The 27,481-nt window shown below is 51.4% G+C and overlaps 2 protein-coding genes across 10 annotated transcripts in view; both read right to left on the bottom strand.

Moving 5' to 3' along the window:
* Positions 1–525: 525 nt before the first annotated feature.
* Positions 526–11,687, bottom strand: LOC310695652 (dehydrogenase/reductase SDR family member 13-like). 2 transcript variants are annotated; one of them, XR_014520200.1, is made up of 6 exons: positions 11,190–11,659; positions 8,102–8,220; positions 5,863–5,986; positions 4,635–4,946; positions 1,381–3,197; positions 526–1,345 (listed from the first exon to the last, which is right to left on the bottom strand). XR_014520200.1 is itself a non-coding variant. In XM_083480323.1 (5 exons), exons 1-5 carry the CDS (start codon positions 11,320–11,322, stop codon positions 2,947–2,949), a joined length of 939 nt encoding a protein of 312 aa, XP_083336449.1. In that variant the 5' UTR covers positions 11,323–11,687; the 3' UTR covers positions 526–2,946. The 2 variants fall into 2 exon arrangements, 1 of the variants encoding a protein (XP_083336449.1); XM_083480323.1 differs by having other exon boundaries at positions 526–3,197; positions 11,190–11,687.
* A 4,818-nt stretch (positions 11,688–16,505) lies between these two features.
* The window catches only part of PHF12 (PHD finger protein 12), a 28,432-nt gene continuing 17,456 nt past the window's right edge, over positions 16,506–27,481 (bottom strand). For 4 of the 8 annotated variants that reach the window (XM_083479799.1, XM_083479803.1, XM_083479804.1 and 1 more), the window contains 12 exons: positions 26,357–26,753; positions 25,597–25,717; positions 24,880–25,012; positions 24,608–24,772; positions 24,124–24,285; positions 22,434–23,244; positions 21,902–22,030; positions 20,634–20,780; positions 19,364–19,462; positions 18,966–19,048; positions 18,674–18,812; positions 16,506–17,918 (listed from right to left, as the gene is read on the bottom strand). In XM_083479799.1, the coding sequence (XP_083335925.1) occupies positions 17,545–17,918; positions 18,674–18,812; positions 18,966–19,048; positions 19,364–19,462; positions 20,634–20,780; positions 21,902–22,030; positions 22,434–23,244; positions 24,124–24,285; positions 24,608–24,772; positions 24,880–25,012; positions 25,597–25,717; positions 26,357–26,753 (2,760 nt within the window). In that variant the 3' untranslated portion in view covers positions 16,506–17,544. The remainder of the gene's footprint in view (positions 17,919–18,673; positions 18,813–18,965; positions 19,049–19,363; positions 19,463–20,633; positions 20,781–21,901; positions 22,031–22,433; positions 23,245–24,123; positions 24,286–24,607; positions 24,773–24,879; positions 25,013–25,596; positions 25,718–26,356; positions 26,754–27,481) is intronic. The other 4 variants (XM_083479800.1, XM_083479805.1, XM_083479801.1 and 1 more) reach the window with 3 other exon arrangements.

Here is a 27,481-nt window from a genome sequence, read left to right as displayed (position 1 = left end):
CGGACATGGACCATGAACCCCACTGAAGGAAAGCGAAGAAGTCTCACCTCCTTAGGGAGAGAGAGATTGGCAGCTCTTGGAAGGGAACCATTTTTTGAGCCTGAAATTCCAGTTCCACCATAGTGGGTGGGGAAGGAAAAAGGTGGGAAAACTCCCCACCTCAAGGACAACTCAGAACCCACAGAATTATCACCATTATTAAATTTTAAAACCACCCTTCATCAAGAGACCACAGAGCGGTTTACAACACAGAACACAAAATTAATAATGACAAAAATATTATAATAGGCAGTACCTCCCTCCCACCACCACATTTTAAAAGGCCACAAATTGATTAACAGCCAAAGGCCTGGTTGACAAGGAATCTTTTCGCCTGACACTTCATCCAGAGGCAGTTGTGGGGTGTGGGGAGATTATTTATTTTCTTATTAATGCCTGCCTTTCATCTTAAGATCCTAGGGTGGGGTCACAGCATTAAAACACATTATTCTTTTTTTATAAAAAAACAAAACAAAACCACACATCTCAAAACAACTTAATTCATTATTTAGTATTGATTTCATAAAAATTATATACCGCTCAAGTGCAGAAAAAAACCTCCAAGCAGTTAAAAAGTCTGCTCAGCAGTCGTGACACCCATGTGGCTTCTCTTGCCTTAAAAAGATCCGCTAGTAAAAAAAAAAAAAGAGTGGGAAAAATGAAAAAGGAGGAGGGAAATGGCAGCCTGCAAAGTGACAACAGCAAATATTACACCGGATGCTTGGTACCACTCACTTTCGAAAATCGAAAAAATTGAGAAAATTACACATCATTTCAGACTTCAACAGGGACTTGAGCCTCCAGGCACTTTTGGTAAGATTTGGCGTTCCTTTGTGACATTTGCAATGGGCAACTTTCAAGGCAACTCTCTTCACAGGCTTGGCAAGTCTGGAACCAGACCTGATGATCTGACGACACCGATAGCCTTGACTTGGACTTTGCTGTTTTGGCCCACGTGCAACTGTACCCTTTTATAGTTTTCGTTTTTCATCTCTTCATTTTCCCCCTGTTGCCACTGTTCTTTTTCCTTTATATACATTGTAAAATGGGGTGGGGGAAACCCTTTACCAAAAGAAAAAGAGAGAGACAGCTGCAAAGATCGGCTGCTATTACCCAACCCGCTGTGATCACCAGGGAACAAAAAAGGAGAGAAACCGTGGACAACCTAAGAGCGCTCAGGGGAACACGGCTCAGAGATGAGGTGGTCAGAAAAGCTTGGGTGCTCTGCTTTCCCCACCGCAAACCAAAAACCGGCCAGCAGTACGCAAGGGAGAGGCATGGCAAAGGTGTTCCTGCTCAATGGGTGCTGTGGGTCCCAGGACACAAAGGAAGGTAAGTTACAAAGGGGTCCTGCATGGGGTTAAGAATTAGGGACTTCCAGATTCCCAGTCTCTCCAGGCATCCTTAAGCTCTTGAGCTGACCTCTCCGTCTCTCTCTCATTTGATATTAGACTGATATTCTCAGGCTGCATCCTGCCCTCCACTTTCTGCTCTCGGACCCCAAGATGAGAGGTTGCCCTGAAATTTAACCCTCTGCAAGGAGCCAGTGTGAGCTGCCTTGTTCCACTCCAGACTAGAACTAGGAACTTTTCTATCCAAGTTATAGATTTCCTGCAATGAACTGCTTTCTTACCTGGAAACATATATATCTCTCTCTCCCCTCCCCCCCCCCCCTCTCTCTCTGTGTGTGTGTGTGTGTGTAACAGGTAAAATTCTGCTCTCTAACCAAGATTCTCATCCTTAACACTGCATTACTCTGCTTACTAAAAGGGTTTTAAGCAGGTGGTTGGAACCAAGCGACTCTAGCAGCTTGCCTGGACTGGTCTGTTGGTGTTGTGACATTAAGGGCTATTCTGATGGCGGTTGCTGCCCTGCGGACTCTGCTGCAGAACCGTTAAGATCAAGATCATTGTCACCCTCCAGCTGTCACCCTCCAGCTGTGTTGGACTAGAACTTCCATCAGCCCCAGGCAGCATGGATGAAAAGAGGGGAAATAGCATCACCTCCATGACACACCTATCCAAAGGGCAGGTGCTGTCTAAAACCTGCTTTCCCCTTCTGAATTCCACTGTCAGCCCTGGGTTTGCCTGCTTAAAAGGATCAGAGAGCAAACAATGAGAAGGAACCGTCTCTTTCTCAGATCCTGTAGAGTTGCTGCCGGCCAGAGCAGACAATGCTAAGCTAGGCAGGCCAAGGTCTGGTATAAAGCTGCTTCTGATGTGCCTCAGCATTTTCCGCAACTTGCATTTCAGAGCCTGGATCCCCAACCGCATGGCTAAATAGAAGGTGAGTTTCTTCAGGGCAGGAGTGAGGAATCTCTGGTCCACAGGCCAAATACAGCTCTACAGCCTTCTTCCAGCCAGTCCTCAGGACTTTCCCCAGGCGCTGGCCATGCCAGTCACTGGCATGCAGACCCCAGAAGATTGCCTGTGATGATGAAACACAGCCCTCTGGCTGAAAACAGTTCCTCACCCTGGCTCTAGAGACAATTCAAGGTATGGGAGACGGGCTGCAATGGAGGAAAGAGCGAAGAGCTCTGTACATTTGATTGCAAAACTCCATTACCTGGAGACCCACAAGGTCTCGCTGCGGATAAAGTACACCAAGCAGAAAAAGTAATGTTCCCAAAGCTCACCAGACTCCCAGCCTTTTCACATTAGGGGAGGCATCTATCTCCATCTGATGCCCTAAGACACCATCCAAGTCCTATTCACCGGTCGGCTATCATTCAAAGATGCCTCCAGCTTACGAAAATGAGAAGTGCTGCTTTGGGACAGTGTTATTTCCCCTTTAGAACCCTGCCATGTGAGGCCACAATTTGACTTTAAAATTTTCCTCTTTTTCATGGATCGTTCTGCACAGGCACCCGTTCTATGGAGGTGAGCCCTCTTTGAAAAACGCCACAGCCTACTTCGCCAGCCCCACCATCCTCTCGCTGACTTCCCAAAGTTTCTTGGCCACGGCATCATCCCGGGCATGTGGCTTGGGGTCATGCAGCCTGCAATCGGCAAAATAGCGCCCGCTGTACTTCTCAATGCCTTCCTCAGTGGCACAGTAGATGGACGTCTGAGCTCCGCTGGTCGTGTCTCGGAAGAAGAGCCAGAAAAGAGGCTTCAGCCAGATCGACATGTGACGGAATAATTCAGTGTTAACAAGCCCTGAAAGCAGAAAGAAGGAATCAGTAGCTAGAACTGAATGGAGGTCCATCTTGTTTAACATTCTCTTTTCTGCTTGGGCCAAACAGATGCCCCATCTGAGAAGCCTGACATGAGCAGAACAGCCCTTCCTCAGCAGCAGCAGCTGGCGTTTAGAGGTCAACTTCCTTTGATACTGGAGGTTCCATCTAGCTAGTATCCACTAGTATGACTGGAGCTGATGGCAGTCATCGTTCAAAGCACCTGAAAGGCATTGTAGTGATCTGATGGGATTACGATGAGGAATTATAAAACATGCATCAAGTCATTGTGTCCGCTATGAAAGCATTGTGTTGACTGGGTTTGATTCATTGGCAATAATTTCTGATCAAATCCCACAAGCCTCTCCATCTCTACCATTTGTTCTCTATACACCTGACAGGCACGTATAAGCATTCTAAATAGACAGGCCAGTTGTTCACTGGGCATTCTCATTACATAAAGATAGTAAGTTACTTTGATGTAGTTTAATCTTTAGATAGATCTTAAGAGTTCAGGAAGAGAGTTCACAAAGAGATGGTAAATACTACCCATCCTTCCTCTCCTGTTTACTCCTGTTTATGACCTCCGGGGTTTTCCTAAAAGCATTCCTCCTTGTTTCCTCTTTTATTTACTCTGGACTACTATGCATGCTCAAATTAGCTCTTTGTAGTTTTAACTTTTAACTTTGTCCCACGTGGGGTTTTTGAAATGCTCAGAGGAAATCTGATTGGTTCTTACGAACACTGTGTAAAAAGTTCTTATGTGAATAAAACGACCTGGGCCGAGGGGTGGACAGGAATTATTATTGGCACCTCCTCCCAGAGTCTTGCTGGTCAAGCCTCATGTGTATTCTATTAATCAGGGTCCAATCCTTCCTTGTTTTGGGAACACTATAGGTATCAGGTTGCCAAAGGCTAGTCTAGTTGCAGATGGCGATGACCAAGAAATTTGCAAAAGGAATGTATGTTCTAGGGTGATGCATGAAAAGGTGAGCTGCACAGGAATCTCTGGAATTACTGGCCCTCCAGACCTGCAGATGTTGTAGGACCCCAGTTAGCACAGTCAACGGTCAGGAATGATGGGAGCCCAACAGCATCTAGGACCAATGGAAGTCTGCTTCTCAGACAGTCCCCATCTGCCACCTTTCCTACTTACAACCAGCCCAGGGGGGTGATCCTGCCCATCAGCATCCTTCTCTCCATAGTCTCAGTGTTGCCCCTTGTAAATCTCTGAAGGGATAAGGATGGGGACAGAACTTCCACCTGCAATTGACTCTGTCTCTGCCCTTCACTGGTTCTGGCTCTGTCTATTATTGGGCTCCCTGCTTTCTGCCCCGCCCCTCCAGTCCCCCAAGGGCACCAGACACCACTATAGAGGGTCCCAAGTTGAGGCAGGAGCTGAGCTGGACCTGCCACCCACCTGGATGGACCGCGTAGCAGGTAACGTTCGTCCCTTCCAGTCGATTGGCGAGCTCCCGGGTGTACAGCATATTGGCCAGTTTGCTGTTTCTGTAGGACTGGACCCCTGGCGACTGCCCATCCACTGGCTTGTGGATGTTCTGAAAGTCAATCTTCCCCCACCGATGTCCACTGGAAGCCACCACCACCACACGGCTGGGCGCACACTGCTTCATCCGCTCCAGGAGGAGGTGGGTCAGAAGGAAATGGCTCAAGTGATTCACCTGGAATGCCAAATTCAAGCCGTCGCTGCTTCGGCTTCCAGTCCTGACACCTACCAGAAAATGAGGCTGGATTAAACAAGTGCAGCATGCAGAAGGGCCTTTTCTCTGGTGGCCCCATTTCTGTGGGAGGCTCACCCTGCTGAAATATGAGAGCCCCCCATCACTACTGGCATTCTGTCAGCTCTTTGAGACACACCTGTTTAGCAAGAAGACCGAGATAACTACCGACCATGCCAGAGCCCATTGTAGTTCAATGTCTTTATAAATGACTTGGATGAAATTATTTCATCCAACAAATTTGCAGATGACACCAAACTGGATGGGTAGTGAAGACACAACCAGGACTCAAGATGACCTTAGCATATTGGAGAACTGGGCCCAAGCTAACAAAATGAATTTCAAAAAGGACAAATGTAGGGTTAGTCAAGAAGCTGCTTAATTATATGATGGGGACACTTGGCTTGCCAGTAGTATATTTGAAGAAGGATCTAGGGGTCTTAGCAGACCACAAGCTTAACATGAGTCAACCATGCGATACAGCAGCAAATGGAGCCAATGCTATTCTAGGCTGCATCAAGAGAAGTCTAGTTTCCTGATCAAAGGAAGTAATAGCTCCACTCTATTCTGCCTTGGTGAGTCCTACTTAGAGATGCTGTTGGGAACAGAACTTTGGACCTTCTGCATGCAAAGCAGGTGCTCTACCACTGAGCCCTTCCCCTGAAAGGAAAGCAGGATTTCAGCCCTCGTGGTTTTGAAGAAAAAGATGATTTAGACAGGAACAAAGGAAGCTGCCATAGTAATGCACAATCAGATCCAACTAGTTCAGTATTGGCTACACTGACTAGTGGTGGGTCTCCAGAGTTTCAGGCAGGGGACATTCCCATTCCTACCTGGGAATGCCACTGGGGACTGAAAACCTTGGACCTTCTGCATGCAAAGCAGCTGTGCCCCTTCCCCAAATCTCACCTGCATTGTTGATGAGAATGTCAAGGCGGGGCTCAGATTTCAAGAAAGCCGCTGCAAAAGCCCTCACTGACTTGAAGCTGGCCAAGTCCAGGCTCATGAAGAGAACTTCATTGTTCCCACTTTCCTGCCAACATTAAGGGGGGGAATATGGGGGGGAACAGCATAAAGATTAAGCAATACATTCCTAAAACAAATGCAAAATACATAAATCAGTGGATTTGATTAGCAGATCAATGGAGCTTGTTCAGCACCCCACCCCAGAAAAAAAACAGGCGAGGGGGGGGGGAAGCCACAAGGAGCGTTTAGCCCTAGCAACAAAGTTTGCCCCCTGTCCCACTCCCAGAGCCAGGTCACAACCAGGCTCCCTTTGCTGTGCCACACCATGGTCTTGCTCAGAATCTAGGCCCGTTTCTAGAAAGCTGCAGGAGAGCTGCGCTTGTGCGCAGATCCTGCTTGTGGGCTTCCCACAGCAGACACCAGATTGGCCACCGTGAGAAGTGGAGCCTGGGCTAGAATAATAATAATAATAATTTATTATTATTATTATTATTTATTTATACCACGCCCATCTGGCTGGGCTTCCCCAGCCACTCTGGCTGGCCTCCAACAAAATATTAAAATACAGTAATGCATCAAACGTTAAAAGCTTCCCTAAACAGGGCTGCCTTCAGATGTCTTCTAAAAGTTTGGTAGTTGTTTTTCTCTTTGACATCTGATGGGAGGGCGTTCCACAGGGCGGGCGCCACCACCAAGAAGGCCCTCTGCCTGGTTCCCTGTAACTTGGCTTCTCGGAGCGAGGGAACCGCCAGAAGGCCCTCGGAGCTGGACCTCAGTGTCCGGGTAGAACGCTGGGGATGCATCCAGTGCCTGATCCAGCAGCCTGGCTCTTATGCTCAGGTTATCTGAAGATTCACATGCCAATTAAGCTCTGGAAAAATATTACGGCCACAGATCCAGCCTTCAGATTTATTTTCTTATTTCATTTGCAATTTCCTTTCCCCACAGACGATCAAGATTAAGGAAAAATATATGATGGTGGTGAATGGCATAAAGCATAAACAATAAAACTACATTCCTAAAACAAATACAAGATACATCATAAATCAGTAGATCAGATTAGTACATCAGCAGCGCAGCTGCTTCATCACCACCCCAGTCCCAGAAAAAGCCAGGTGAGGAGGTGAGTTTTAAGCAGGCTCCTAAATGCCAATGCTGTACAGGGCAACTTGATATTATTCCCTGCAAGTGCATTGTGGGAAAACATCCTCCAAGCACCCCCACCCCAATGTAATAATAATAATAATAATAATAATAATAATAATAATAATAATACAAATTAATTTTTATTTATACCCTGCCCTTCCTGGTTCAGAAAACCGGGCTCAGTGCTGTTAACTACAAATTTAAAACAATTGATGCAACAAAAAACAGCATAAAATACAGTATAAAACATGAATAACAATAAATTCAGAATTCAAAAATCAACTTAAGGGGAAAATCCATCCAATAAACATTAGATGGTCACCAGGGCTAGCTGGCTAAATTAGTCCTATTTGGGCCAGCAAGGAGACCAGGGGAGAATTAGCTGTGGGATCCCAGAGCGGGAAATCTTCATAAAAAGGGGAGAGGGAGGGAAGGAAGGGGAATAAAAGATCAGGCTAAGTTCAAGTTGAAAGCCAGGTGGGATAGCTCTGTCTTACAGGCCCTGCGGAAGGAGGTTAAATCCTGCAGGGCCCTGGTCTCATGGGTCAGAGCATTCCACCAGGTCAGAGCCATCACTGAGAAGGCCCTGGCCTTGGTGGAGGATAGTCTGACTTCCTTAGGGCCTGGGACCTCTAAACTATGGTTGTTCATGGCCCGTAAGGTCCTCTGTGGGGCAGACCAGGAGAGCCGGTCCTGTAAATACGAGGGCCTTAAGCCACAAAAGGCTTTAAAGGTCAAAACCAGCACCTTAATACCACTAAGGTAGACTTTTCTAACCTGGTGCCCTCCCAGATCTTTTGAACTACAACTCCCACACAGACAGCTGTGTGATGCTGATGGGAGAGCGGCAGGTTGGTGAATTCTCCTAGAAAGCTAGACCGCCCAGCTTTCTAGAAGGAAGGGCTGACTGTTCAGATTCCATTATGACATGATTTTACTGTGAAATCGCCTCAAGATAGTTCAAGGGAAGTGATTTCTAAGTGGAGGCAAAGAAATAAATGCTGCCTTTGGAAGGAGGCAGGTGGCCGGCACTCACCCTCCTGATGTCATAGACGGCAGATTCTCCTCGCTCTCTGTCTCGGCAAGCCAGGATGACACGGGCTCCCCTCCGGGCCAGATCCAGGGCCGTTGCCTTTCCAATCCCAGTGTTTCCACCTGGAAAAGTCCAGGGGAAAGGATGATCTAGAGCAGTGGTTCCCAAAATGTGTCTTTGGTGGCGGCGGGGCTTACTGGCTGCTTGAAATTTCTCGAGGGTTCTCATCGCAAAGTATTGGAAGACACAAGATCTACCCACCTTGGAAGAATGGCAGATGAAGGTGATAGACTATATGGGATTGGCAGAAATGACTGGCAGAATCCGAGACCAGGGAAAAGAGACGGCAGAAGAGGATTGGAAGAAATTTAAGAACTATCTTAAGAAACATTGCAAAATTAATGAATATTAGAATGATGTTGGTTTAGAAATTAAGTGGATTACAGCTGTAAAGATTAAGTCAAAAGAAAAGAAAGGTTAACAATTAGATAAAATTAAGGGTGAGGATTTGCTGAACTAATATTTGAAATTGGAATGCAGAAAGGGGAGGTATGAGGAGGTCGGTGAAGTAAGTTTTAAGAAAATAAGGATTTGAAATTATACTTGTTTTTTCTTTTTTGTCTGTGTTTGTTTGTATTATCGTGTCTGTTTATATAATTTGTGAAACTTCAATAAATATTTTATATATATAAAAAAGAAATTTGTCGAGGGTCTTGGTGGACCCCTGAATGGTTTTTCTACCTGCTGTGGCAATTGTAATGGGCTGTGCTAGGTGCTGTATGGTTTTTAACTTCATTTTCACTACGTCCTTTATTTCTTACAGGTTGCGTTTTGTTGCATTATAATGTGGATTCCACAGAGTTTGGGGTCAGAGACAGTACATGCTTCCGAAGGCCAGTTGCTGGAAGCAGCAGGAGAAGGGAGTGGCTCCTGGGCTCGGGCCCTGCATGGGGGCTTCCCATGGGGGCAGCTGGGTGGCCACCAGGACAGGAGGTTGAACCAGATGCACCATTGGCCTGATCCAGCAGCCAGGCTCTTTCCTTTCCTGGAGGCGGTTGGAGGATGGATGGTGGGTAGCAGATTGAGGTTGACTCCTCCTGACAAGACAGAAGTACTGTTTTTGGGGGACAGGAGGTGGGCAGGTGTGGAGGACTCCCTGGTCCTGAATGGGGAAACTGTGCCCCTGAAGGACCAGGTGCGCAGCCTGGGAGTCATTCTGGACTCACAGCTGTCCATGGAGACGCAGGTCAATCCTGTGTCCAGGGCAGCTGTCTACCAGCTCATTCTGGTCCACAGGCTGAGACCCTCCCTGCCCACAGACTGTCTTCCCAGAGTGGTGCATGCGCTGGTTATCTCCCACTTGGACTACTGCAATGCGCTCTACGTGGGGCCACCTTTGAAGGTGACCCGGAAACTACAACTAATCCAGAATGCGGCAGCTAGACTGGTGACTGGGAGCGGCCGCCAAGACCACATATCACTGGTATTGAAAGACCTACACTGGCTCCCAGTACGTTTCCGAGCACAATTAAAAGTGTTGGTGCTGACCTTGAAAGCCCTAAACGGCATCGGTCCAGTATATCTGAAGGAGCGTCTCCACCTCCATCATTCTGCCCAGACACTGAGGTCCAGCGCTGAGGGCCTTCTGGCGGTTCCCTCATTGCGAGAAGCCAAGTTACAGGGAACCAGGCAGAGGGCCTTCTCGGTAGTGGCGCCTTCCCTGTGGAACGCCCTCCCACCAGATGTCAAAGAGAACAACAACTACCAGACTTTTAGAAGACAGCTGAAGGCAGCCCTGTTTAGGGAAGCTTTTAATGTTTAATAGACTATTGTATTTTAATATTCTTTTGGAAGCCGCCCAGAGTGGCTGGGGAAACCCAGCCAGATGGGTGGAGTATAAATAATGAATTATTCTTATTCTTAGGAGAGCTCAAATTGTAGCAGAATACAATACAATATATACAAATATTGAATGCTATGGATGTGCCGTCTCTCATCTTCCACTACAAACCCTCAGGCACATCACAGACCTCCTGAATAAGGCTCTGGAGCCCTCTGATGGGAGCTGTAGTTCAACAGAGGACCCCCCCCCCATCTCAGGGCCAGCTGCCAGGACACCATTATCAGCACCCTTCACGGCATTTATTCATCTCTTTATCATATACTTTACAGTGGCACCTTGGTTTAAGAACAGTCCGGTTTAAGAACTATTTGGTTTACAAACACCACAAAACTGGAAATAGTGTCTTGGTTTGAGAACTTGACCTCGGTCTAAGAACGGAATGAGTTTGACCAAACTGCGGGAGGCAGTGGAAGACAGGAGTGCCCGGCGTGCTCTGGTCCAGGGGGTCACAAAGAGGCGGACACGACTAAACGACTAAACAACAAGAAGAACAACAGAATCCGAACAGTGGAAGGGCACCGGCAGCGGGAGGCCTCATTAGGATTTAAGAACGTTTTTGGTTTAAGAACGGACTTCCAGAACGGATTAAGTTCGTAAACCGAGGTACCACTGTATTATATATAATAAATTTATATATAACCAACCTGTCACCTCTGTGGGGCGCCTCTTAAACGCCAACCCTCTTCTATCTCATTTCCAGGTTGGGTTGGAAATGGAGTAGCAGTAATCTCTCTTTCACTACCAAGTGTTCCCTTCATCCTGACTGAGCCATGCTGCCTGGGGCTTCTGAGAGTCCCAGAACAGGAAAAGCGCCACACGTTTCGCCATCCCTGGGTGTGCAGCCTTACTCAACACATCATAATTGCCCAAGCCCTCCTCTGCACATCTCTGCTTGGCAACAGGAGGGCAGGTTTGGCCCTCCAGCCATTAGCTGCTCATCCCTCCTGTCAAACCGGATAACTTTTTTGCCACTGACCTGACCCACTTTGCCTCTAGTGTTTGTTTGTTTTTTTGACACAGGGAGTTCCCTCGTTTATATCTTTGAATGTTGCTCAGGCTGATCATCTGGAGTTTTTTCCCCTGGGATCCCGAAGCAGGAAACCCCGAAGCGGGAGCTCCCGCAGACCCTCTTCGGACGCTCTAACCACTGCCCCACGCTGCCCCCCGTCTTCCGGGGGCGATTCTCACCCGTGATCAGCACCGTCTTGCCCCGCAGGCTGGTCTGGTTCTTGCACGTGGCCCCTTTGATGAAGTTGTAATAGAGCAAGGCGTAGAGGCCCAGCGCCAGCCCCACACCCGCCAGCGCCTCCGCGGCGGCCATGGCGCGCTGCTTGCGCCCGGAGCGCAAAAGGCAGGAGGAGGAGGAGGGGGCGCCAGCAGCCTAGGCGCGCATCTTGCGCCCGCGATCGCCGCTCCTCGCACTGCTGGTCGGAGGAAGAGGCGGACGCCGCTGATCCTGCTCCTCCTCGGGAGACAGATTCCCCGCAGCCAGACGCGCCCCGGATCCTTCCTCTTTCTCCCGCAGACCCGTGCGCAACGCTGCGCGCCTGCCGCCCCTTGCGCTCCAAGGCGTGCCGGGAACGCTTGCAGAGATGCGCGTCGCGGTGAGCGGTATCCCGGACCGTGTGGGGGTCAGAGCTCCGCCCCATAGCAAAGTCCGTGTCCCTGGCCCCGCCCCGCCAGGAGGGTCCAAAGATCCAGGCCGCTGCTCCTGATGCTCCTCCTCCTCGGGAGGCGGGTTCTCAGCAGCCAGACGCGCCCCGGATCCCTCCTCCCGATCCTCCCCTCGCGGGCCCTTGCGCAAAGCTGCGCGCTCCTGGAGACGCGCTGCAACCAGAGGACCAGCCGTATCTCTTTGACGGCCAGCGGGAGCAGAGATGGGGAACACCTGTGACCTTGCAGATGCTGTCGGACGGACTCGAGTTCCCTTCATCCTTGTCCCTGGACCAGGCAGAGCGCCTCAGATTTCCTCCTCGCGGGGTTTGCAGCCATCCGCCCTCGTCTTCTGGGAAGCCCAGTTGCCAAAGCTCTCCTTGGCCCATCACTGTTTGGCAACAGAAGGCCAGATGTGGCGCCGAGGCCCCCAGCTGCGGATGTCTGCCTCCTTCAGCCGAGACCTTTTCTGCCACGGGAGCGATTCCCTTTTGCCTCTAGGCCAAACAGGTGCTGTCAAGAGAGCTCTTTTCCACGTGGGACAGCGGCTCCAGCAGCCGCATCGTGAACTTCCAAGAGCCTCACCTGAACACGGAGAACTTGTATCTTTGCACGTGGCTGCGCCTGGAGAGTCTTGTTTGTGCGTGATCAATGCGCCCCCCCCCCAAGGGGACACCTGTCCTCAAGCCAGGCTTTGAGACCAACTCTGCTAAATCTTGAAGCTACTACAGAGGTGCAGTTCTCTTGCAGACTCACCACAGAACAACTCAGGCCCTCCTGCCATAGAAAAGCCTGATCTCAAGTTGAGAGTATTTGCTGCCGTTTCTAAGGGGGTATACGCTCGGTATTTATCACTCCTGTTATACAAAAATCTCCAAATGGGTCCGAACTTCAGTGTCTAAAACTCCTGGTAGAGGACAAGGATCTAGAGATCTCGCTAAGGGTGGCCAAATTCTGTGCGGCTGCCATAAAACTCGGGGAACAAGCCGTGCTACCAAAATGATTAAGGTTTTAAACGACAATTTTAGGTTATATTTTAATGATCAAGATTTAATATATATTTTTATATATATCTGAATTGTCTCTGTTATACCCAAATGCAATCCAATGTATTCCTGTTGTGTTATATGATTTTTCTGATATTGTAAGTGAACCGGAACCGGTCTGTGACTGTAATAATAAAATTCAAAGTATTTGCTCTGCTTGCAGAAGGTCCCAGCTTCCATATCCAGACAAGGCTGGCAAAGGACCCCCCACCCCATCTGAAACCCTGCCAGTCAGTGTAGACAGTGCTGAGCTTGATGGAGCAATGGTTTAACATGGTATAAGGCAGTGTTCCTATTTAAGCCGGCCCTTTGTTTCATGACCAGAAATCTTACTCTATTTTTTAGGGAAATTGCCCTAGGAAGCTCAGTGGTGGGACACCTGATTTGCATGCAGGGGGTGTCAGATTTGAAACCCTGGAATTGCAAGGATGCAAAGACACCCGACTCCTTAAAAACGGGAAACCCTGGAAGGCTGTCAGAGGCGGATTTAGGAAGTACAACCAGTTCGTCCACACTGGATGCTGAGCTGAGAGGACACCACAATGACAAACAACAGAAGGGGGGGGGGGCAGCAAATTTTGGCATTGCACATGGAAATTTTAAAGCACAAAGTCCGCCACTGAGGCTGCTGCCAGTCAGTATAGACCAGGGTTTCCCAAGTGTGGGTCTCCAGCTGCTTTTTGGGCTACAACTTCCATCATCCCTAACTAGCAGGACCAGTGGTCAGGGATGATGGGATGAAGACCCAAGTCTGGGAAACCCTGGTGTTGACAGTGGTGAGCTAGATAAGACCGAGGATATGACTTTGCATCAAGGCATAGATGGTCCATCTAGCTTATGGGTAGGCAAACTAAAGCCCAGGGGCCGGATCAGGCCCGATTGCCTTCTAAATCAGGCCAGCGGATGGTCCAGGGAATCAGTGTGTTTTTACTTGAGTAGAATGTGCCCTTTTATTTAAAACGCATCTCTGGGTTACTGGTATTTGTGGGGTCTGCCTGGTGTTTTTACATGAGTAGAATGTGTGCTTTTATTTAAAATGCATCTCTGCATTTGTGGGGCATAATAATTTGTTCATTCCCCCCCCCCCAAATATAGTCCGGCCTCCCACAAGGTCTGAGAGACAGTGGACCGGCCCCCTGCTGAAAAAGTTTGCTGACCCCTGGAGCCAGCCAGCCTTTTCCCCTTCAGCATTTTATCTCAACAACGGAGCTGTTCTGATCTGGCAAAGGCTCTTGGAAAAGTGGACACGGAGGGAAACGGGTCGCAACTGGCTTTTAGAATCGTAGCGCTGTAAGGGACCCCAAGGGTCATCCAACCCAACCTCTGGCAAGGCACCAGGAAGCTCCCAAAAGCTCTTTAGGCCAGCCACTACCAAGGATTCATAGGAAACAAAACACCAGGGGTCTAGGAACTCTGGTGGAATCCTTGCTTTAAACCAGGTTTGGAGAATAGTTGGCCCTTCAGATGCTGCTAAAATGTCTGTCAGCCCCAGCATTGCAAGCATGGCCAATGGCCAGAGAAGAAGAAGAAGAGTTTGGATTTGATATCCCGCTTTATCACTACCCGAAGGAGTCTCAAAGCGACTAACATTCTCCTTTCCCTTCCTTCCCCACAACAAACACTGTGAGGTGAGTGGGGCTGAGAGACTTCAGAGAAGTGTGAGTAGTCCAAGGTCACCCAGCAGCTGCATGTGGAGGAGCGGGGAAGCGAACCCGGTTCCCCAGATTACGAGTCCACCGCTCTTAACCACTACACCACACTGATGGGAGTTGTATTTCAGCGCCATCTGAAGGGCCAAAGGTTCCCTGCATCTGGTTTAAGCCAAGGCCCTGGGACCCTCACGTTCCACCGGATGGCTTCCCAACTCCCATCATGCCTGGCTCTTGGGCCTCCCTGACTCTTAAGGCTCATGGGAGTTGGAGGCACCAGTCCCTGAAATCATCCCCCAAGGTCAAAGAGAAATTGAAGTTGTGCAACTGGTTTCCCTCCTTGCTCTGCCCTCCCCTACCTCTCCTTTGTTTCACATCTTGTTGCCAACATTTAGATTAAGTTCTCGAGGACAGAAACTTGTCTTTCGCAAAAGAAAATTTGTTTGCAAAGTACACCATGCCTTTGTTGAGAAATTTTAAGTTAGCTTGCTTTTTCCACCTTTGATTTTATCAGTATTTTTAAAAGGGACATTGTGTGATCCAACGTTAAACTTGATTAGAAGTTATGAATGATCGAAGCAGTATTATAAATGCAGTTAAATATACAGTGATAGTGACGGAGGCTGGATGTGGCAATCTAGACACCCCTTAGATAAGCAGAGCATCTCAACTCAACAGGGAATGCTGGAATGAAGATGTTATTGGTGAGGGTGGAGGGAGGAAAGTTATTCAACTGATTTCCACTGAAGAATGAACAGGCGGCTGGCCAACAGGGGAAGTTCAGCTGACCAACAAATGCAGGAACCGTCTGCAGAATTTGACCCCTGTTCTCAGCTGGTGGGCTTAAAAGGCAGTGATTCTCCAGGGCGGGAGAGAATCCACAGGTTGCTGGATTAGACAAAATCATGGAGGAGGGCTTTCCATTGGGGCATTTTGGCCACTGTGAGAACAGGATGCTGGCCTAGATGGGCCATTGGCCTGATCCAGCAGGCTTCTTCTTCCAGGACAGAATCCAGCAACATGTGGAGAGCAGCAGGTGTTCCCCATCCCTGCCGGCAACTTTGGGAAGGCCACAGACTGAACCAGCCGTCTGCTCCATGAAAAGCATGAGTTCTTAGGGGGAAGAGAGGAAGTGTCTGGTGCCTATGATGGTGAGAGACGGGCGAGGCAGGAAACTCAATGGTAGAGCCAATTCTTTCCAGTTTGGCCTCTGCCCTCCATTTCTCCAGAGTTCTACAAGGGGCAAGATCAGGACTTAGGAGGGGGAAGCTGAGGGGAAGAACCACCCACCCCACTGGCTGGTTCAAAGAAAGGTAGCAGGCAGGTGGGGCAGGCGAGTCCTAATGCAATTCCAGGGGCTGGGTGATCCTTTGGATCACTTCCAACTCTCTTGCTCCATGACCGGCTGCCTCCGCCAGTGGGAGGGAGGAGAGAGACCTGGCTTCCCAGCGAAGGAGCCCGTCTCCATCTAGGAAGGGAACGTGGGCGATGACAAGAATGAGAGCAAAGGAATTCTTTTTAAAAGAATTGGCACGGCTTGGCACAGCCCCATGATTTTTAAATAGTAGTAGGTGAGTTTATTAATACAGACTTAATGCCATTGGAACAGTCATGAAATCTTTTCAGTTTTATACAAAAAAAAAAAAAAAGGTTAAGAATTTTTTCCAGATCCAAAAAACCCCTCCAAGCATTAAAAACATTTTAAAGAACTCAGCAGATCTCATCTCCAGGATGGAGTGAGTCGAGGCCAACCGGCGGGAATAATTTTCTCCCCCCCCCATAACCCCCCCCCAATATAGCCTCTGGGTGCCAGAGGTGCTGTTTTTGTTCCACAATGCCCTACAAGTATATACCCTGTTGTGGGGGGGGAGGAGGGGAGGGGCACCCTAAGTTGGCACCCTGTGCACAACCAGGAACGGGGAGACAGTCCTCAGATCCCACTTTTGGCTGAATCTTCACACGGTGAAGGAGAAGCGGTTAGCTTCCGTCTGACAGCGCGGGCGCAAAAGGAGGCCCACCTTGTGACCCAGGGGTGGGTGGGGGGAAGGAAGGAAACCCCCCCCACAGGGACATTTGCCTACGGGAACCCCCAAAAGCCGACGGAACTTTTCTTGCTGATGGCAGGGAATTTCCAGAGACAGGCAGACAGCGACGAGTGCCATAGTTTTTGTTTTATATACAGAATACAGGAGAGAGGGAAAAAAGTTTCCGTAAAGCCTAAAACATAGCAATTTACTTCTGTACATCAGAACTTAGCTGCGGGGTGGGGGGTGGGAAGGAAGTTTCTGGAACAAAAGGGAGGGAAAAGGAGGCTTACGACAAAGAAACGCTTTGCTACAATTAAGACAACTGGAGGAAAAACGTCATAACCCACACGTACACAGCTTAAAAAACACAGTGGGGGGGTGGCGGGGGGAGAGAAAAACGCTGTCAGTGGATGTATTTACACAGAACCCCAAATACTTCTCCATCATCTAAAAGGGGGGCGGGAACGAAACAGGGTGGGCAGCAGGAAATCGGAACTCGCTTCCTGCCACACACACAATATGCAGAATTGCAACTGCAGCAGGAAGGGGGAGAGAAGGGGGGGGCACAGGAGGTTGGAAAAGGCGGGGAGAAGAAAATAAATCTGGCAGGACGAAAGCGCACCTTTACATTAAATAAAACAATGATAATTGAATAGATTTTTGCTGTATGAAAACTGTATTTCTCTTTTTCTCTTTAATATAAAAACTATTGTCACTGGCACAAAATAGAACAGGTTTTTTTGGGATTATTTTACAACTGCAAAGGGGAGCAGGCTTGCCTGGGGGGGCAATGTCAACGACCCCCTCCCCTCCCCCTCTCGCCGGCTCTGCCCCAGCACGGCCTCCCAACACGCTGCAGTTAATTCCTTTCCTTTTCTTTTTTTAAATGAAATGTATAGTACAAATATATGTGCAAATGCCCCTAAAAACTTGAGCAAACAATAATAATAATAATATTAATAATAAAAATTAAAAGTTCTTCATCTCATGCAAAGGGCGTCAACAGTCTGTGGCCCACGTTGAGGGTTGGGAATCCAGACAAGACATGGTTCGTGTACATCAAAGGGAATCCTGTGCACAATGTGTCTGTGAGAGAGTCTCTCGATCTTGGGAGGGAGGACTTATTGTTCCTTGTCCAACCCCTCCCTCCCTCGGTCGCTGCCTCCTCCTAGGGCACTGAATTGGAGCGCAGCACAGGGACCTGCTGGGCCTTTGGGGACAGCTTCTCCTCCAAGTCCCTCTCTTGTGCTAAGGCCGCGGCGGCATCTCCTCCCCTGGGCTGTTTGGTCGCAAACTCCGTGATGCTGAAGACAAACTGCAGGCAGCCCAGCTTGATGTAGCTGCCGTGGTGCAGGAGGGCCGTCCCCTCCCAGCCGGCCCCGCTGCCCCCAATGAGGCTGGAGCTGCTGGCTTTGCAGTTGCAGGGCTTGGGGGACGGGCCCTGGGCCTGGGACCGCATCACCGCAGCCTCTTCGCTTGGGGGCTGCTCCTCCTCAGGGGGCGGCGGCTGCAGCTGCTGCTGCTTTCGGCTCTTGTGTCGCTCTGGAATACAGGAAGAGAGGCACAGTGGGCAAAGGTGGAAAGGGGCGTGTGAGAGACTGAAAATAAAACTGCCGTTGCACAAACATGTGGTGTGATCGCCTTGGGAATCCTGTGCACAATCCTGGGCGCCTTGCTTCAAAAAGGGGCTGAACCTCCCATCCCCCTCACTCCTCAATATCTGATTTAACCATCCCTCTGGCTTCTGATTTTTAAGCAGAGCAATGTCCATACACTCACACCAGTGCAGCCGTCTAAGGACTAGAGCCAGTGTGGTGTAGTGTTTAAGAGCGATAGACTCGTGATCTGGTGAACCGGGTTCGCTTCCCCGCTCCTCCACATGCAGCTGCTGGGTGACCTTGGGCCAGTCACACTTCTCTGAAGTCTCTCAGCCTCACAGAGTATTTGTTGTGGGGCAGGAAGGGAAAGGAGAATATTAGCCGCTTTGAGACTCCTTCGGGTAGTGATAAAATGGGATATCAAATCCAAACTCTTCTTCCTCAACCTCTGCCCTCCAGATGCTTTTGGCCTACAACTCCCAGGATCCCTAGCTAGCAGGACCAGTGGTCAGGGATGATGGGAATTGTAGTCTCGAAGCATCTGGAGGGCCGAGGTTGAGGAAGCCTGGATTAGAAGCAATGCTTGTGTAAAACAGAGAAACGCATGCAGAGTGGGGCTCTCCTGCCTATGCAAGTTGCCCTTGTGTAGGATTCTGGTATTGCTTTGTCTCTGGTGCTCAGGAGAGGCTGCAAACTTACTGATCACACTCTGTACTTTGGCAACCATGCTGCTGGCCGGGACGAGCGCTGTCTTCTCGGAGAAGTCGCAGGAATACAGGACATTGTCCACCGTTGTGCCGTGCTCGCTGTAGTTGAGCAGCTCGTAGTGCTTGGTGTTCTGGGGCAGAGGGAAAGGGAGACAGAGTCACACCCTGGACAGGAAGTGTTGGTGGCAAGGATGCCCAGAAGACGGCTTCCTCTCTTCCTCTCTCCAAATCTACCTGCCTCCAAATCAAGCCACTCTCCCGGGCTGCAGCATTGCGCGACTCACCTCGTCGTAGAAGATGCAGGCGTGCTTGCCCGAGACGTAGTTGCAGTGACCGTAGTTTGTAAGGCACACGTCCATGTCAGCTCCTGCGCAAAGGAAGGAGGGAGACAGAAACTCTCTTGAGCACCGGCAGCTCGGATGCAGCCAGACCTCCACCAAAAGCCACAGGAAGCAGGAAAGGACCACGACAGAAGTTGAGATGAAAGCACACCCACTCCCAGAAGGCTCAGGGTTCCCCCCCCACCCCAGTTACTAGCTTCCGGTGAGAGCAGCTGCAGCAACTTGCAAGCGGACCCCGCTTCCCCAGCCAATTTGGCAGCCAGGAGGCTGCTGAGCACATACGTAGCTGCTCCCCTCCCTTGGCGGGAGGCGAGCTAGTCCCCCAGTCAGTTAGCCCTTGCCTGTCCCAATGTAGAGGGTCCTGTAGCACATGTTCACCGCACTGCCCATCCCCAGCAGAGGGTAGAAGACGGCTCGGGCCTGCACCTCCTTCCTCTGCCCTGGAAGACAGAAAGACGGAATTCATCGAATTGAAGAGTTGGAAGGGATCCCCCAAGGGATTCACAGCTAAAGAATCCCTGACAGGTGGTCTCAAGAACGAAGCACTGCCAAGAGCAGAGAAGCCCCCTGGATTTGAACACACCCATGCACCCCCCAAAAAAACACCTCCACCAGCCATGTTCATGCCATTTTTCATTTTCACTTGAGGCCCATAACCAAAGGGGGAGGAGAGGCAGAGTGAAGGTTGTCATTTGCCTTCTCACTCCCCATCCCACCTAGGCACATCTTTTGGCCAACGCTTCTTGAACAAAGCATCGCAGGGCCTGGGTCAGCACCTGAGCAGGTGTGTCACCAAAAGCGAAGCAGCGAGAAGGCATCTGTGCTCCCAATGCCAGTGGGAAGGAGGTCCCAGGTTCAAATCCTGGGCAAAGGGCAGCAGGAGGCTCCCAGAGACATTGGAGAGCTGCTGCCAGGCAGAGTGGACAATGCAGGGCTAGATTATCTCCCCTTGGCTGAGAGGCGAGGTGGGCAAAGGGCTTGTCATCATAATGCAGATCTGCCCCATTAATGCAGATCTGCCCCATCTCCAGGAAGGACCGGCAATGTCCGCTCAGAAACTCTGGAGAGCCACTGCTGCCAGTGTGGACAATACTGAGCTAGATGGACCAGCGATGTGATTCGGTATAAGGCAGCTTCCTGTATTCCTATTTCAAACCTTTATTCAGAACCATGAAGACTAGAATCTTACTTTATTTTTAGGCTGTAAAAGGTCCCAGGGTTGTCCTGGGGGAGTTCCCTGCCGAAACCCTGAGAACCGCTGCCAGTGAATGCAAACTGTACTGAGCGAAATGGACCAACCACCTAACTTCCTATGATCAGGCCTATGATGCTTCTGCGTTCTGCCAATGCCTAGAGGAAACTTTCTTCTCTGGTGCCGCAGGAACAACTCAGGGCTTTCTTCCTCTGGTGCAGGCCCTTCCCAAGGAGCCTGCCTCTCCTACTGCTGGCGCTGACACTTGTCTGCCCCCCCCCCTTTCTGCATTTTAACTATTGGGGAGTGTGTAGCAGAAAGGTGACTTATAATGTTAAGACTGTTGTACCCCCAAGAGCAGCGGAGGAGAAGAGGAAGAGGAGGAGAGAGTGCCCGGGTCAATGTGGGCACGGGCCTACCTTCCGCATGATTGCCCCCAGGACTGGGCTGGTGGGGACCAGCGTTGCCTGCAAAGGGCTGGACCCGGGAAGCAAACAGCTGATGTATTCTTTGCAAGGCCAGGAACTTGATCAGTTTCTCATCCAGCATGTTTATCTCAATCTCTGCTGACATAAAAGAAGAAGAGACGGTGCTGTTAAGGCGAGGTGCCTGGGGGATCAACGAATTAAACCTTGTGGAATTGTCAGGAGAAAGACACCCTTTCTTATGGTGCTTTCTTGATAGGCCTAGGGCCACAGAGACACAATACAAGCAGACCTAGCATTTACCATGGGTCCAGCTGGGTCACGATCCTGCCTTCCAGGCCTGGGGGTAGAGGCAAGAGGCAATCTAAATGTTAAGATATAGTTCCATTCCACCTTAAAAGGGTACAGGCATGACGTTTGTGTATCGCATGCCTGTTTACTCCCAAGCACTGTCTGCTGGGAACTTCCGTTGTATGTTGCTTTTGCTATACTGCTGTTTTGCTGGAGACAAAGGGATGCAGACATGTTTTCCTTTGTTCCTGAACTATGCTGTATATAATGCTTACATCTGCCTCTGTCCACCTCATCTGCTGTGTGGAGATTTACACACTCTGCTGACAGAGCGTGCACGGGTCTCCAAGCGTATCTGAGGCTCGTGTTGCTAACTGACTGATGCTGTTCCACGGGAGACTGGTGATCGTCTGGAGCCAGCTGGGGGCCTGCCTGATGCCCCCGTCTCCCCGGCAGTATCCCAACACTAAATGCACATCTGGCATCACCAGCGGGTGCAGATGCCTTCATCAAGAGGGTGGCAAGGGGGGGGGACACAGCAGCTTGGTCAGAGAGAATCGAAAGGGCCACACAGGAAGAAGAAGAAGAAGAGGAGGAGGAGGGGTTTGGATTTGATATCCCGCTTTATACCCGAAGGAGTCTCAAAGCAGCTAACAATCTCCTTTCCCTTCCTCCCCCACAACAAACACTCTGTGAGGTGAGTGGGGCTGAGAGACTTCAGAGAAGTGTGACTGGCCCAAGGTCACCCAGCAGCTGCATGTGGAGGAGCGGAGACGCGAACCCGGTTCCCCAGATTAGGAGTCCACCGCTCTTAACCACTACACCACACTGGCAGGAGGAGCACTGCTGAGTTAGGAGACCCCCTGGGGACATCTGCGGATGTAGTCACCCCAAGACCAACAAGAGGAGCTCCCTGCCTGCTTGCCTCCCCCCTTCGTGGCACGGCAAGATGCCTTTGTGCAAGGACTCACCTCCGCTGCTGTCCATTAATGCTTTCAGGGAACTTGCGAGGTCCAGCGTGGCTGAAGAGTTGGGAGGGAGCAACGAGGGGGTGGTTAAGATACTTCCTATGGATAAGGTGCTCGGGCTGACCTTACCGTCTAGAAGGAGGAGCAAAAAGAACTGCTGGGTCAGGATTCACAGGCACCCCCCAACCATTTCTATATCTATATTTATATTGCGCAGAGTCAAAACACATTGGCTTCAATGGTGGGTGGGATTTCAGAAAGCTGATGGAAGTTTTGCTTTTAGTCTATTATTTCAGCTTTTTGGAAGTTTTAAATTATTGTTGTTAAATTTTCTTATAATTTCAGCTTTTTAATATTTCTGCAAACTGCAGTGAAGGTTTCTGGTTTTTAACCATCAGGCGGTGTATAAATTTTATGAAAAAAAAAAAAAAGGAAAGCGGCGGCAGCGTCCCCCAGGATTCAGTCATTCCCGCTGCCCCTTTTAAGGCAGGGCTCCCAGAGACCCCTGGCTGCCCTGAAGCCCCCCCACTCTCACCTGGAGGCGGTGCTGGTGAGCAAAAGCCATGCGCAGCTCCGATGGCAGAGACCCCGTCACCCACCGCTGCCGCTTGGGGAGGGGTGAGCGCCCGGGTAGCAGTGAGAGGAGAGTCCATCGCCCCCAGGTCCGAGGCCAGCAGAGACCCAACCTGTGTCTGCACGTTCTTCCTCTGCAGAGTGCTGGCAGCTTCCAGGCTGGCGCAAGAGTTCGGGATGGAGGCCGGCATGCCCGCCGTTGGCACGGAGCCCCTGTGTGTGCACGAGATTGGCCCCACTGCGTTCTCGGTCTTCACGACAGCCCCCGCCACCATGTGATTGAGGAGCCCACAGGCTACCGGTGGGGTGGCAGGCCGGGGCCATGGCTGCTGCCGCTGGGACAACCCTGGGAGGGCGCCGCTGCCCTGCCCACCAAGCCTCGGGGAGTCAGTCAAGTTGGCAGAAGCAGAGTCACTGTATAAATGCGGCCCGTTGATTTTCACCTCCGTGGGGGCGTTGGGGCCGTTGGACGTTGCGCTGCAGGGAGACACTTTCTTGGGCCTGTCCGTACATGAGGAGTAGTGGGCGTCCTCCTGCAGGGAAGACCCCAAGGAGTTCTGAGGGGCAATGCCAGGTGGGCAGGGCGCAGAATAGAGGGGAGGGAGGCTGGCTTTGTCCGCCACCTGGTAAGGGCCGGAAAGGGAGCCGTCGGCCACGATCACCGGCTTGACGTCCGCCTTGTCCGCCTGCTCAGAGTCCCAGAGCGAGGGCACCTGCTTGGCAGATAAGTGTCTCAATATGCTGCACTGCAGAGCGACGACGCTGCACAGCCACTGGAAGGAGAAAGGAATACGGAGTGAGACACTTAGGAGAGGAAGTCTGCAATGAGCGCAACGCGAGATCCTCAAAAGGGACACCTGAATGGCCCTGCTGATATGGCTAGTGGCCCATCCTTGTCCAACCAGATGCCCCCAAGGGAAACCCACAGGCAGGACCCGAGCACGAGAACAGCACTGTCCCTTCTGGCAACTTCCAGCACCCGCTATTCAGAAGCATTGTCGCTTCTGACTCTCTGGAGGCAGAGTATAGTCATCATGGCTAGTAGCAATTGATGGCCTTCTTCTCCACAAGAACATCAGCATGGCCCTGCCAGGTCAGGCCAATGGCCCCTCTGAGTCAAGACCCTGTTCTCACAGCGGCTGGCAAGATGCCTGTAGCAAACGCACAAGCCTAAGGTCGAAGGCAGGCAAGGAAGATGAGCCAACGACCCCAGGGGCAATCCTGGAACCGTCCTGCGTATTCCTAGCAGGCTGCTCGCATCCAACAAAGTCCCCTCGGGCTCCTCAGTCTACTGGAAGGATGGCCAACCCACAGCTCCAGAGGGAAACAAAAGACCTTTGCCATGGAAAAAAGACTGAATCCGCAACAGATCTGCACAGACGAGTTTCCCAAAGAGGTTATCTGCCCCGCTTCCAACCCAGAGGCCAGCTTGGAGACATCTAAACATGCAAGAGAGAACGCCTAACAGACCAACACAAGGTGCCTGATGGAGAGGTGCTCTCAGCAGAGCCAGGGCCAAGCGCAGCCAAGCTGAGAGCCTGCTGGCCTCAGAAGGCAGCATCCCTCTATTTCGAAGCTGGGGGGGGGGCGGGACCCTCCTTCGGCAGGAGTGCAGCCCCTCCTGGAGAGAGGCCTCCGCCCCGGGCCTTTACCTCTTGCTGCTCTGACTGGGTGGCTAAGTGCTCCGGGCTGCAAAGGTGCTTCAGTGAGGGCTCCTCAGGGACCCCGTTGCAGATGAGCTCCCCGTCTCTGATCGCCGCAGGGGCCAGCAGCGAGGGCGGGATCCGATACTGGGACTTGATGGCATCAGGAACCTGAGGGAGGGCATCGGGGGGAGAGAGAGAGAGAGAGAGAGAGAGAGAGAGAGAGAGAGAGGAGGGGCAGTTAAACCTTCCCAGCCTTGCCTCTGGGTCAAGCCTGGTTAAAGAGCAAGCCCAGGCCTGCAAGCTTCAAGAGGAAAAGCTGTTCTCTGCGCAGGCAAGGCTGCCACCTCCTGGTAGACTCACGCAAGGCAGCTTGACCGAGGAAAGAGCCTGGCGCCTGGAAGTCCAGAGGAGGCTCAGAGGCCAGCCCAGCCTCCCCTCAAGCCCTCTGCCTCTCATTCAGAGAGACAAACACAGCCCCCTCCCCACTGACCTTCAGCCCCTTCCTCTTCATGGACTGCACCACGCGGCGGTTGGGGGGGTGCTTCTTGTGGACCCGGTTGAGGAAGTCCACCTTGACCACGTGCTGGGAGATGGTGTCCTGGAAGCGGTCAAACACTCGGCACCGGTTGCTCAGGGTCATGTTCTTCTGGTTCAGCTGGAAGAGAGGGGGGCGCTCATTACAAAGCCCCCAGGCCACAGCAGCAGCAGCAGCAGCGACATGGGAGCAAAGCGGGAGGGGAGAGACTCTGCAGGCCAACTTACCACCACGTGCTCAATGTGGTTTGGACACATCCAGCGGCCCAGGGGCATGGCCGTGAGAGGGGGCTCCAGGCAGTCCATGTGGAAGAGCAGCGGGCAGTAGTCGCACTGGATGAGCGGGGCCACGCGGCAACTCCTGGAAGGGGGAGGGGGGAAAGCGCCATCACTACACAGAGGAGCAAAGAGAAAGGGAACTGGCGGACGACAACTTCCATCTGCCCCAACATCATGGCTGTGCTGGCTGGGGCTGATGGGGGGTTGTAGTCTAAAACCCCAGGTGACGGAAGGCAGGTCTACTCTGACTGGGGTCAGCAGGTCTCCAGGGTCTTGGGCAGGAAGAGGTTATCTCCCATTGCCCTTTAAACTGAAGACGAATGGGGAGGGGGACTGAGCCTGGGGTCTTCTGCATGCAAAGCAGGTGCCTGGCCCCCTGAGAAGCACGTCCCCCGGAGAAGGATGTGCCCAGGATCCAAACCCATGACCTCCAAACGCCTTAAGTGGGGATCCTGCTGCACCCTGCCCGCAGCAGGAGAAAGAGTCAGCGTTCCATGTGAGGCCTTGGGCATAGCCAGGCCAAGAGGGAGTGCAAGAAGTCCCACAGTGCTGCCTAAGCCTAGGCCCTGCGGGGACACGGCCTGCTCTGACTCCCATCTTGGCCAAGAAAGCGGGCACAGAATGCGGTTACAGCCCCCTGCCCAGCCCTGCTTGCCCCACCCATACCTGCTGCAGGTGAAGCAGACTTTGACTGGCAGGGGGACCAATCCGTTGTGGTCCAGCTCATGCTGTGCTTTCTTGACGTTCTTCCCAGTCGTCTCCTCCTTCCTCCTCCTCTTACTAGTACCTGGGTGGGGGGCGGGAAGACAGATGGAAACGGCCCTGTTATTCCTCAAACGGCTACACCAGGGGTTTCCAAACATTTGTTGCATCCCTGCCCCCTTGGTTCCATAAACTGATTCCCATTGCCCCACGCTACCCTACTAAAAATAATGACTCAGAACAGCCACTCAGTTAAGGATGATTAACAATTGACTGCACTTTTATTCAAAGTCCAATCAAGAATATTTTGTTTAATTAATTCAAAAAATCCTGATGAACTTGATCCAGTGATACTAGCTTTTCAACATCTCAAGAGTCGTTTACACCTCCATCAACCCCCTGCGGCCCGCTTGCCTCCTAAAGTGCCCCTGTGCACGGCCTCTGGGAAAAACCTGCCCACTTTGGGAACCACTGAGCCAAACTCCCACTCATGAAAGGACATGAGTGTCTTGATAGGAAGAAGCCCTGCCCAAAGGGGTGATGGGCCCCAACCTGTGCTGGGCTACCCATGCAACCAGGCATGGAGTCGCAAGGAGTTGCAATGGCAATGCCCACAAGCTAAGCCAAGCAGCCCAGGCCGGTCCAGCCTCTTCTGGAGCCCCCCGGCTCCAGCTTCTCCCTTCTACTGGCGCCTGTGAGGAAGAAGGGGAGGTCTGCTGCTCACCTGGAAGTGCGGTGGTGCAGGTCAGCTCGTTGGGCAGCTGGAACTGGGTGGGGTTCCGCTCCATGGCGGCGGCGATGAGCAGCTCAAAGGGCCGCTTTAGATGGGGCTGCCCGCCGTCTGCCTCTGCTGCAGTGGCAGAGTCATCGTCCACGTCGATGATGTCCTCGTCCACGTCGTTCTGCTCCGAGTTGGGGGTCTCGGTGCTGGCGCTGGAGGTGGGCGTGCCGGGCCGGCTGGCCCTCCGCTCTAGGAGCCGGGTGTGGGAGAGGGTCCGGAGGACGCCGCCACTCGCCCGGTCCAAGAAGTCCGCTGCGTCGCTGGTGGGGGACGTGGTCCTCTTCCCGGACTTCTCCACCAAGCCATTAACGTGGCCCAGCTCCTTCTTCTGCTCCCGCTTCTGCAAGGCACAAAGCAGACAGGCAGTCTTAACTCAGGAGCCCCAGAGCAGCCGGAGGAAGGGAAAGCATCACCTTCACTGGACATTCCAAATGAGCGGTCAGTGGCCAAACAAGACCCCCCCCCGACTCTCTTATCTGGTCCCTGCAACACGCTTGGGGCCACATCCCAAGCGCCTGCCTGGAGATGTGTCATTGAACTCTGATCATGCCTCTTGCTTGGGTGGATGGAGGACAGAGAGGAGTACTGTAGTAAGGTAGAATTTATATTTAATCTTCTGCTTGCTTTTGCCCTTGCTCCTGCCCAGGACTGGAATCTGGTGCTGGAGGGTTGATTGGAAGGGAATGAGACCCCTTAGGCTGAAGAATGACATGACTTTTATTGGCTTACAGTGGGGCAGTATCCAAAGTTGGGCCTACTCAGACTCGGGTCCATTGAAATGAACAGATGTGACTAACTTGGGCCTATTCTTCTCAGTGGGTCTCTCAGGAGCATAACTTAGCTGAATGCAACCCATTATTTCTGCTTGTGTCCAACTGATTGGGGTGCAGGAGAAGCCTTGCAGGAATAAAACTACTTTGACTGCTTGAGATTTCTTTTAATGGCTGCATTTATATGCCACTTTTCCCTTCAAGGAGCTCAAGGCAATGCACACAGTTCTCCTCCTCATTTAACCCCCACAACAACCCTGTGAGATAGGTTAGGCTGAGAGTCAGTGACTGACTTCCA

This window comes from Podarcis liolepis (genome assembly GCF_965112155.1).
Source record: "Podarcis liolepis genome assembly, chromosome: 16".
Lineage (NCBI taxonomy): Eukaryota > Metazoa > Chordata > Lepidosauria > Squamata > Lacertidae > Podarcis > Podarcis liolepis.
The sequence above is the reverse complement of the archived record's forward strand: the minus strand, read 5'-3'. Positions and strand labels throughout refer to the sequence as shown.

Bases quoted from the DNA above. Each gene is read 5' to 3' on its own strand.
- LOC310695652 (XM_083480323.1), bottom strand. From the start codon at position 11,322: ATGGCCGCCGCGGAGGCGCTGGCGGGTGTGGGGCTGGCGCTGGGCCTC. The intron at 4,947-5,862 runs GTGAGATTTGGG...ATTTTCTGGTAG, and splicing joins CATTCTCATCAACAATGCAG to GTGTCAGGACTGGAAGCCGA. The intron at 3,198-4,634 runs GTGGGTGGCAGG...TTCTGCTTTCAG, and splicing joins CTGCTACGCGGTCCATCCAG to GGCTTGTTAACACTGAATTA.